Here is an 11,822-nt window from a genome sequence, read left to right as displayed (position 1 = left end):
AATGTAGTGGCTATGAGCTATGAACCTATTTTAAAATATGTGGACTCTACATATATTTTGGTTTTATAAAATCAGTAAATGTCAGCATCTGATTATTTTTCTGTCTATTTTATAAGCCAAGGGATTCTATTGTTCATTGTAATGATTTCCACTGATAATTACTATGATGATGAATATTTTGGGGCAAGCAAAACTGCCATATCATTTCTACAAATAGACATTTTATGTATGACATTTGGCTAAGTAGAAGCAATTCTTCCCTTCCAAATAACCATTCTCAGTCCTCCTGACCTTTTTTGTTATAACTTTATAATTTCTTTCCTACAGTAAAAAATTAAGACATTTTTTCATGAAAATCAAGAGAAGCACTGATAAAGAGATTTACTTCTCTGTTTCCTAGGAATATCTAGTCTTCTCATAGTTGACTAGTCACCACTGGAATGAGGTGCTTCCTGAGAAATTTCTGGATCTCCTTCCAAGAATGTTCCTGTGCAGCTGCATGTGAGACACATTCTCCTCCCCAGTACATAGATGAGTGCAAAGTTTTGACCCTTGAGGCAGAGCACAGTGGAGAATAGGGAGGCTCAATCAGGTGGCCTGCCCCAGGGTATGATAGCAGGGTCCAGTTGTTCTTCCCATTTCTCCTCAGCTGTTCTGTGGCTTTCCTAGCATGTGTTTTGCTGTCAACAGTCATATCAACTTCTCCCACAATAAAGAGGAAATACCCCTGGGCCTTTTCAATGGGAAAAAAATATTGATTAGCCTCAGTTTCATCATCCTTATACATATGATGATATTTAAAAAAACCTAAGGCATTTCTAGTTATATTGTGTAGAGTAGAGGGTTTGGGCTGATGGATCTGACCATGGTATGTATGTGGAACTTTAGTAGCAAAGTTAGGCCCATTAATAAGTACAGTGGCTTTGACTTGTTTTAGGTGAATAGCCATAGAGAGTGCAATCTCTGCTCCTTTGCATACAGAGACGATGCCAATGCCTGGGCCAAGAACCTGAAAACAATACAAATGAGATGTTAGCCTAGTCATTTAAGAATACTCACAATCTCAGAAACCACAGAATGGGGACAAAACAAGTAAAAAAAATCTCACCCATATGCGCATATATTTTGTTTCTAAAGTTCTGGAATATAAGATGTGCATTAAGAGGAAATACTTCTTCAACTGTGTCTTAGGCTAAACTGATTAACTATTATGAATTCAGAATTATGTTTGTTTCTGAGTTTACAATGCCCTTTTGATATGTCAACGTAGTAGAGAAAATAAGTCTAATGCAAAAGTTCACACACAATCTATTGTGAATAACATGAGTCAGGGTTTAAATGATGGGTTAACTTGCATCAATTCTGAGTTCAAAAAATCCAGAGGAATGGGCACCCTAGAGAAAGAGACTGAGAAAGAAGATGAGGTTAGTATAGGAGAGAGAGCACAAAACTTGAGCATAGGATCTAGAGGTGTTTTGGATTCAAAGTGAAATTTCAAAAAGGGGCTTGGCTCAGGTTTCTGTTTCATTCACAATCATCAAATAAGCATTTTTAGATGACCCATCCTGTGCCAAGAAGTAGGAGACCCAGAGTGATAAGGCATATTCCTTGCTGTCAAGGAACTCTCTGACAGATGAAAAGACTAGAGAAAAAGACAACAAAACAGGTGACCAGAGTATTTTACATTCTGTTATATAAGAGTGCAAACGGCAAGGCTTCTAACCCAGATCGGGAAAGAAAATAACTCTCAGAGGAAATAGACTATGAATTAAGACCTCACGTTAAAAAAAAAAAGGTGGTAGGGGCAACAAGAAAGAATAGTATTTAAGCTCAATTCAGCTTATACAGTTGATACCTCTATAAGAGCCATTCTCCACAATTTCAAAACTATTCTGACCTAGATTATGTATAGTATAGCAAGGCATCCAGACCAAAGGGGTAAATTCGAATGGATCTGAATTTATTGTACTCTGCTACATACTTATATACTCTCGGTTATAAGAACAATGTATTCTACATTCTTTTTTTCCCCCCATGTAAAATTGACACCAACTGGGAAGCAAAATCTTGTGTTTCTGACCATTTTTTTCAGCTTAGGAAGCTAGCCTTTGACTAACTGCCTGAAATTGCAACCACCATCATTTCTGCCTGAATTCAAAGCCAGTTGCTTTGGATTCCATGATGGACATGGGCTGACTTCCTGTGAATTTTGTTTTTCTGAGCAAAAGGCACTGGATGAGAAGTCATGTGGATGATAGGGGTCCATAATAGAAGCTCAGGTCCACTGAGAAAGAATCAGATCTGGAAGGTAGGGGAAGTTACAGAATATTATGGTTATGAAAGAACTGAAGCTAAAACCTATGAAGAAGACAAAAATTACCTTAGGATGACTCAGGAGAAAGTTGGCAGCTTCCTCAAAATACTCTAAATCTACTTTCTCTAGTTGAGGGGGCAGGTCTTCATAGTCCATATAAGCCAAAGCCAAGGAGGCAAAACCACGACTGGCCAAGAGGCTGGCTCGGAATTCAATGAGTCCACCAATACCACCAAATAAGTCAATTACTCCTGGGAAACGGCCCTCTCCTGGACAGGAAGAAAAACAAATGAGAACTGTGTATGAAGAGACGGTGAAGAAAAGATGATAGAAAAATAAAACCACATGAAAGGAATGCATCTGAAAATTTGGGATTACTGCATACATTTTCAAACAGAATCGAAATTTTCAGCCTTCTATCTAGTATAGATAGAGGCCTATTGAATATATAACAACACAACATCTAGAAATTTTATAAGAAACTATGTTTACTGACATGTTTAATCCTTGGAGCTAAGGAAAATAGAGTTCATTTCCATAGTCTTAGAGTGAAGAAAGAATAATTGGGCTATGATTTATTAATCTTTAAAAGTCACACAATTAGGCTTTGGGAAATTTATGAAGAAACTAAAACTATATGTAAAATGTGTTATAGATATTTACATGTGCATCTTACTGATGAGAGGTGTTATCGTTTGTATCTGGATTTCCAACCAAAGGCCTATGTGTTAAAGGCTCCAGATCTGGGTGGCAGCATAGAGAGGGAGTAGAAAATTTTAAGGTTTAACCTGGGGGGGTGGAGTCTTTAGATCCTTGAGGGTGTATCCTTGAAAAGGAGAGTGGGAGCCCATGCCCTTCCTTTCTCTCATCTGTTTCCCAGCCATGAGGTGAGCAGGTTTTTCCCAATCCTCACTACATCCAGGATGAGCTGCGTTGCCCAAACCAACAGAATCAACCACTCAGGGACTGAAATCTCTAAAATAGTGAGCTAAAATAAACCTTTCCTCTTTGTAAGTTTGTTATCTCAAGTATTTGTTATAGTAATAAAAAGGCAAACACAAGACTAGTGGGTCCACAGATTTGAATGTGTTCTCAAAGAAAAATATAGCTCAAATTTTTTTTAATGATTGCATTGTCTAAAATCTTGATTCTGTCTTCACAGGGATATAATCTCTTATCTATACAGATGGAAATAATGAGCTCCTTCACTCAATAATACTCTTTATTCCCTGCACTGTAAGTCATGGTGAAAGGAGGGATGGTCAGAGTATCATTCTATACTCACTAACTGTGTAGACAGGTCATTTCCAAAATAAAGATGTTCACTGTACACTTATTGAGAGTATTCTACTATTACATATGTGGAATTAGCTAAGGAAAGCTGGTCCAATCCAGGCTTAGAAGGAATGGCTGAGTGTAAAAGAGTATTAATTGTTTTTAATTGCTGTATTCCTTTTTTATGTGAAAAGAAGGTAACAAATGATACTTATGTTTGTCTAAAAATACCATTGAATAAATGAATAAACATGTGGTGTGCATCTTCTAATTGACAGGAAAGGAGGGGAACACTTAGGAGCACTGACCCCTTTTCTAGAAAGAATGTTGCATTTGAAATACATTTCTAAGAAATGTTTTTACTTGACCTCCTTATAACCTCATGCAACTCATCCTTCTTTTCTATTCCAACAGAACACAAAGAAAAGCAGGAGATCTAGCACTTGCATTATTTAAGAGATTCACAATAGCACAACTTAAACTAGCATATCATTCCAAGGTGAAACAACTGTATGCATACACATATTTTCAACAAGGGTGGTATACTAGAGGAACAACAGTTTTGTGCTATGTACTTCCTTTCTCCCACACAGAATAAAAGCTAATTACTGGGGATAAAAAGTTTCAGATTTATCTAAACAAATACATGGGTCATGGTAAATTTGTAATGGAAGCTTTTATTCCTTCTACACCAGCTATAACTCTATGTTGTGAGAAACTAACCTTTAACATTTCAAGGCTCTTCTAACTATCTCAATTCTATAAGGAGACTAGTAAATATAAAGACAATACATCCTGGTGTGGTGACAGCTGTGTCCCATATCAAAGTACTTGTTTGAGGAAGTGAACCTCACACAGGTGGGAAATACGGGTCTACTGACGTCTCTGGGAATTAACTTTGCTTAATGAGGACCTGATATAAATTCTGATCAATAGATATTTTAAACCATTTGCTGCTATGTAGAAAATGCAGTGGAGATTCGTGACTATTGTAGCAAGTTCTATAGCCAAAAGAAAGAATTCTACATTATCTGATCTAGGTAATATTCTATAATTATACAATATCCAGGAAACCATAGGGTATGAGGTTTATTTACAGCCTTTATATTTATTGCAAACTTTCAGTCTATTATACCACCCACCTGTTGTGACAACAATGTGATAACATATACTTAAACTGAAACTCAATAGGACAGGACTCCCTAAAGGAGCTGGGACATGGTTCCCATATCAAGATAAGAATTTTCATGCAGCCAGGCTAATGCAGATAGATTTATCATAAATCAAAAGCTGTAAATGTTCCATGGTATATGGATTCTATCAACTATACACAGTCATATAATTAGATAAATTCCAGAATTGTTGAGATGAAACTCGAATTGAAGTAGAATATTACCACACTCTTGTTCTGACCCAAAGTTAACCCTGATTTGAAGGCAGGAAAGAGAACTCAATGTATAAAAGCCAAATCTCTGAAGAAATGAGGCATTCAAGAGGTGAGAGAAAGCCCACAGTAACCAGAGCCTTCTACTCACCTGGAGGAAGAAAGAGGGCTCCCCGAAGGCGGCCTTCATGGACCAGGATCCGTGTGACACCAGGTGCCACGTACCATCTTTCCAAAGTCAGGCTAACCTTAGAATCACTGGTAGCTTTACTTGTTAGTGGTAAATCTAGGTCACAAAGTTTTAATTGGACCTGGAAGGGGCTATTCATCACATCCTTTTTTATGAGTCTAACTAACAGCTTTTCAGGTTTCAAAGACCAGAAGAGACCCATAGGGTGGACTCCCACATAGTCACCTCCAAGTGAAGAATCACGCTTCAAGTCCACCTCACCAGTTTTATCAGCCCTATAGTAGGCCATAGAATAAAACATGTCGCCTCTCTCATCTTTCAGTGATGCCTGAAGATTCACCACCTGGAAAGGACTCAGGCCTGTAATTCGGATATGCACTGGCTCATCAACAAGTGCACTGAGAGGAGTAGCTGTCAGCTGAATCATTTTTGCAGTCTGTTACTCTGGATGGTTCTTCAGGAATATCTTCAACAGAACCTCAAAATAGAGAAGGGGGAAGGAGAAATGAAGGAAGGCAATGATAAGGTTAAGAAATGATGAAATGGATCAGAAGTCAGACCTTTTAGGACTCAGTTTATCCTCAGGATTTAGCAAATATCCTGTTATAATCCTCTGATTAAAAAACCTGACAGATTCTACAACTATTTAGAAGTCAGTATGGTAGTTTATAAGCTTTATAATAATGAATCAGGGTTGAAGAAGCTTCAGTAGAAGAGCACATAAATGATGTCAATACTTCAAGGAAGATACAATTTGTCATGTGGAATACTTGAAAACTCAGCCGTAAAAGAGGAAAGGACTGAGGTGCAGGGATGAGAACATGATGATTTATTTGAACATCTCTCCATATACAATAATTGACTTCATTACTAATTCCTTCAAGTCTTATAAAGAGAATGCTTATTTCCAAGTAGTAAGCTCCAAAACAGGATAAGAAAATAGAATGTTTTCAAAGAGATGAGAATAAAATCCTTTAAAAGGAAGGCTAACATGTATACTGCCTCATAGAGAAAAAAATCCATTATTTTGCATTTAGGATTTATCAAGTCCTTAAGCAAAGTTAGAGGTTGAGAGGACCATATTATACACAGAAATACTGATAAAATTTTAATAATCTTACTTTTAAAAAGTAACCTTCTGGCAAATGTGTAGAAGGCTATGACAGTGACCACTGTTCTCACTCTAGCAAACAAAATGATCTGCATAGACTAAGAAGTGAGATTTCTTCTGTTCCTTTGGTTTTTTCTTTTTCTCATCCTTATTATTTTTATACTTTTATTTGTACACTGTAATCACATGCCATAATGATGCTGAGCGTGACTCAGCATTCATACACACCTCACTTGGTGTGTTTCCTTCTGCATTCCATGCTGCTGTCTCCTTCAATCTCCCCATACATGTGAGTGAGACTTGAAGTGATACTTTCCTGTATGTTTTTTTTTTGGGGGGGGGGTGTTTTGGGTTTTTTTTTTTTTTTTGGTGGTACTGGGGTGGAACCCAGAGGCTTTCTACCTCCGGGCTATACTCCCAAACCCATTTTATATTTTATTTGGAAACAGGGTCTCACTAAGTTGCTGAGAGCCTAAGTAGCTGAGGCTGGCTTCAAACCTATATGAAAATGCCATTATTCAAATTGATTTTTCTATTTCTTAAAAAGATTATTAGTTTACCAAGAATGCCAATAATCCCAATGATTTAAACCCCAGAAAGTGACAAGCTACTTATAGGAGCCAGGAAATTTTCACCCCTACAAGTTGATTTTCAATTATGTTTAAACAGGGTGGGGGGAACACAGAGAAAAATAAGGAGAAATCCTCAGGAAACTTTGTGCATTTTTAATGGATATGTGTAAGCTAGACTGATATATTAGAATTCTGAGAAACCAGCCAGTCTTACTCCATTGGCCTACTTTCTATAGGATGTTTCCGCATACTGAGATAAATCTGTCTGAGGCATTGCAGGCTTTCATATAAGCATGGCAACTGTCCTGAAAAGGATAAGGGCAGAGGAGGAGGAGGAGGAAGAGAGAGAGAGAGAAAGAGAGAGAGGTCTCCACACTCAGTCAAAATCATGATTGCAGAGCAAAGAAAACTACTTAATAACCTTCCTTTCAGAAGTAATTTCCCAGATTTATAAACTACCAATAGCCGGGCGTGGTGGCACACACTTGTAATCCCTGCGCTTGGGAGGCTGAGACAGGAGGATCGCACAGGTTCAAAGCAAGCCTCAGCTACTTAGTGAGATTCTCAGTAACTTAGTGAGACCCCGTTTCCAAATAAAGTACAAAAAATAGGTCTGGGAGTATATCCCGGAGGTAGAAAGCTCCTGGGTTCCACCCCCAGTACCACAAAAAAATAATAAAAATAAAAATAAAAACTACCAACATGGCAATAAAACACAAAAATCCCCTCAAATGTTCATTAATGCTGAGTTCTCAGGTGCTTCTGATGAGAAAATCCTAATTTCATAACCAAAAATATTGGGAGCCAGTGGTGCATTGAATGAAATAAATCTGCAACAAAAGCCAGACCCAGCTCAATAACAAATCAGATAGATTTAGCCCATAATTCCAATATGCTGTAAGAAGATTATGCTCTTTCAAAACTAAGTATTCTACTTTTTTTAGTCATTACCATTCTATCTTATTTTGTTATATTGGAAATAAAACCCAAGGCCTTGTACATGTAGGCAAGCACTCTATCACTGAGCTATATCCCCAACACTTTTTATTTTTTATTTTGAGACAAGGTCTCACTAGGTTACCAAGACTGTCCTTGAATTTATAATTCTGAGTCCTCTGAGTTGGTGGAATCACATTCATGCACCACCATGCCTGATATCAATCTTTTTTATGCAAAATATCCAGGATTCAATTCTCAAAAATTATGAAATGCAAAAGAAGTTTTCTTTTTTTTTTTTTTTTAAAAAAAAGGTCCATGTGTGGTGATGTTTGTAACCCCAGTACTTGGGAGACTGAGACAGGAGTATCATAGGTTCAAGGACAGCCTAAGCAAATAGTGAGACTCTCATCAACCTAGTGAGACACTGTTTCAAAATAAAAATAAAATAGGGCTGGTAGTGTAGCTCTGAATGCTTGATAGGAATTTTGCCCTTGGGTGCAATCCCTAGTCACACACACACACACACACACACACACACACACACACACACGATTATAAGAGGAAAACAATCAAAAGAACAGAAAACAAAAGGCCCTAACATATGGAATTATAAGATAGGAAACAGAAGAGTAAAGGACCAACAAACATAAAGCAGCTCAATTGAAAGTATTCAACTAAACAGCAGAGAGAAAAAATAGAGGCCTTTTGAGATCAAGTCTTACAATCACATGCCCCCAAACCACATTATCCCAGGTGCTAGAATGTGGAGCTACAAGGCATAAAATTTTCCTTGCTGGGTTTTGGTCTTCTTTGGTCTCATTCTTTCCTTTTATGCTCCTTTTTCTCCTTTTTGGAATGGAATGCTTACTCTGCTTATCTGAGACCTAATGCTTATTCCAAAATGCCCTTAAACTTTGAATAGATGTTAAGTTGTTTTGTTTTCTACAGGGGCTCACTGACAGTCTGTGGTCTCAAAGAGGACTTTGGCCTTAGACTTTTGAGAAATGCTGGAACTGCTAAGATTATGGGGATTCTTGGAAATGGACTAAATGCATATTACATTATGAGATGGCCTGAGTTTGGGTGGGTCAGGAGTGAAATGTTATCATTGGAATCTGGACGGCCTCCCAAATCTTACAATGTACCAATACTCCTAAGTGAAATGTATGAATCCCAAGAACTCTAACATCACCAGTAGATCAACCTATTGATGAATCAATAATTTATTTTTACTTTTTTGTTCGTGGGGATTGAACCCAGTGGCATTCCACCACTGGGGTATATCTCCAGCTTTTTTCATTATATATTTTGAAACAGGACCTTGTTAAGTTGCTGAGGTTGGCCTTGAACCTTCTGTATCAGCTTCCCAACTACTATATATATAGCTGAATGCCACCAATTTTATATACACTTTTCTGCTCAAATGTTATTTATCAACTTGCCCCTCTAATTTCTGTTCCCAAACATCACAGTAAAGCTACGTAAAAAGGCACCAGCATAGCCGGGCGTGGTGGCGCATGTTTGTAATCCCTGAGCTTGGGAGGCTGAGACAGGAGGATCGCGCTGGTTCGAAGCCAGCCTCGCTGGCTTAAGAGACCCAGTTTCCAAATAAACAATACAAAATGGTTCTGGGAGTGTAGCACGGAGGTAGAAGGGTTTCCAGGAACCCCAGTACCACTTAAAAAAAAAAAAAAGGCACCAGCAAAATTCATGCTGCCACCCAAATACCATGCAGTTTTGAAATTTTTTCTACCGGAATAATTAGTCTATTACCTTTAAATTCAGCCTCTCAGAACATGGGAAAGATATATAGACAAGTTCTTTGCCAAAATGTAATATAAACAGCCTCTAGTCCATTTTTTTTTATCAGAGCCCCCATTCCCATCTTAACTCTCATGAACAGTCTTTACTGTTTCAATTTCTATCAATATTCTGGTCTTCTGAGATCCCATCCAAACTGCCCATATAACTCTGCTTTAAAATTTTAAGAATTCTCCTCTTACATCTTCAAGCTTTTCCAAGTTCCTCTAAAAGTAGCTCCAAATTTTCTGATAGTTTACTAACAGCAAGAACTCTATTTCTTGGTATCAGTTTTTGTAGTAGTTAGCTTTTGGAGGGAGGGAGAGAATGATCAAGTAGAAGCAAGCACAATACTGCCCATGTAGCCGCAGAGAAAAAGAAAACTAGAAGAATAACCAGAGACCAGCAAAGAAACCAGCCCGCGGGGAAACCAGCTGGGTATGGTGGCACACATTTGTAATCCCAGCATTTGGGAGGCTGAAACTGGAGGATTGCAGTTCGCAGACAGCCTCAGCTACTTAGTGAGGTCCTCCACAACTTAGTGAGACCCAGTTTCAAATTAAAGAATAAAAAAAAACTAGGGCACGGGGTATAGCTCGGAGGTCAGATGCTCCCAGGTTCCATCCCCAGACCCGCAAAAAAAAAAAAAAAAAAAAAAAAAAAATCAGACAGCAGGAATCTGACATTGAAGAAATATGGGCCCATTTTAAGAGAGCTAACCTAAGAATAATTGGAGTAGAAGAGGGAAAAGGTAAAACCAAAGGGATCAATAATCTCTTCAAAAAAAATAATAGCAGAAAATTTTCCAAACATAGAGCAAGAGATCGATACACAGGTCCAGAAAACTTACAGAACTCCCTTTAGACAGAATCAGAGAAAAGGTTCCCCACACCACATACGTAACTGTCAAAATGACTAATGTAGAAGCAAAGCAAAGAATCTTAAAGGCAACAAAAAGAAAAGGCCAAGTGACATTCAGAGGCAATTAGAATCACTCCAGACTTCCCAAACCAAGTCATGAAAGCCAGAAGGGCTTGGAGTAATATATTCCAAACTCTGAAAAAAACAACTTCCAGCCAAAAATTGCCTACCCAGCAAAACTATCAAATTAGATGGGGAAATAAGAAGCTTCCATGACAAACAGAAACTGAAGGAATTTATGTCTTCAAAACCAGCGCTAGAGGAAATACTCAAAGAGATTAACTACAAGGAAAAAAATAGGTAATACACACTAGAACCAGAGAAACAAGATTTTCCATCCAGCAGACAACTAAGCAAAGAAAAATAAACAGTATTTCAAACAGAAATAATATCTTAACATGTTAGGAATTAAAAGTTATCTCTCAATAACCACACCAAATGTAAATGGCCTCAATTCCCCAATAAAAGGACATAAAGTGGAAAAATGGATTAAAAACCAGAATCCATCCATCTGTTGCTTACAAGAAACACACTTTACAAGCAAAGATAGTAACAAACTCAAGGTAAAAAACTGGAGCAAGGTAATTAATGCTAAGTAGCCATCCTAAGAAATGTGAAGTAGTATTTCACTATAGTTTTTATTTGCATTTCCTTAATGATTAGTTATATTATGATAATGATGAATGATATTCATGTGTTTATTGGTCATATAAAAATCTTTGGAGATTCATTATCTATTTTAGTCTTTTACCTATTTCTAAATTACATTATCTGCTTTTATTGATGCTAATTTTTTAGGATTTACACTGGGAATATTAATATACCTTCAGATATAGTATTTGGAAATATTCTAACTCCTTCTATCAGTAACTTTTAATTCTGTTTAAATTGTCTCTGAACGTACAATATTTTTCTATTTTTTTATGAAGTTTGTTTATTCTTTTGTTGCCTGTGCCTTTGGAATCAGATCCAAGAAATCAGTGCCAGTTTCAATGTTGTGAAATTTTATGACCCTGGTTTTCTTCTAAAAGCTTATAGTCTTAAGATTTACATTTAGGTCTTTTATCTATTTTGAGTTAATATTTGTATATGGTGTTAGGTAAGGGCCCAATTTTATTCTTTTTCATGTAATTATTATTTTTCAACAATATTTAGTGAAAAGATTACTATTTCCTTCACAAAAAGTTCTTGGAAACCTTGTCAAAAATAACTTGACCATATATGGAAGAAAAAAAAAAACATATCAAAGTTAATCAGGAAACCAAGCATGGGAAGGAGGGAGGAGGAGCGAAGGGTTAGGGAGTGGGTAGGGGCTG

At 37.2% G+C, this 11,822-nt stretch overlaps 1 protein-coding gene across 1 annotated transcript; it reads right to left on the bottom strand.

The window, feature by feature from the left end:
• Window positions 1-415: 415 nt before the first annotated feature.
• LOC308272474 (bile acid-CoA:amino acid N-acyltransferase-like) lies at window positions 416-5,590 on the bottom strand (the record flags this gene model as incomplete). The annotated part of the gene is made up of 3 exons (XM_080709310.1): window positions 416-1,009; window positions 2,381-2,583; window positions 5,125-5,590. 3 exons carry the CDS (start codon window positions 5,588-5,590, stop codon window positions 416-418), a joined length of 1,263 nt encoding a protein of 420 aa, XP_080565436.1.
• Between the last annotated feature and the right edge of the window lie 6,232 nt (window positions 5,591-11,822).

This window comes from Muscardinus avellanarius (assembly GCF_963383645.1).
Source record: "Muscardinus avellanarius genome assembly, chromosome: 13".
Lineage (NCBI taxonomy): Eukaryota > Metazoa > Chordata > Mammalia > Rodentia > Gliridae > Muscardinus > Muscardinus avellanarius.
The sequence above is the reverse complement of the archived record's forward strand: the minus strand, read 5'-3'. Positions and strand labels throughout refer to the sequence as shown.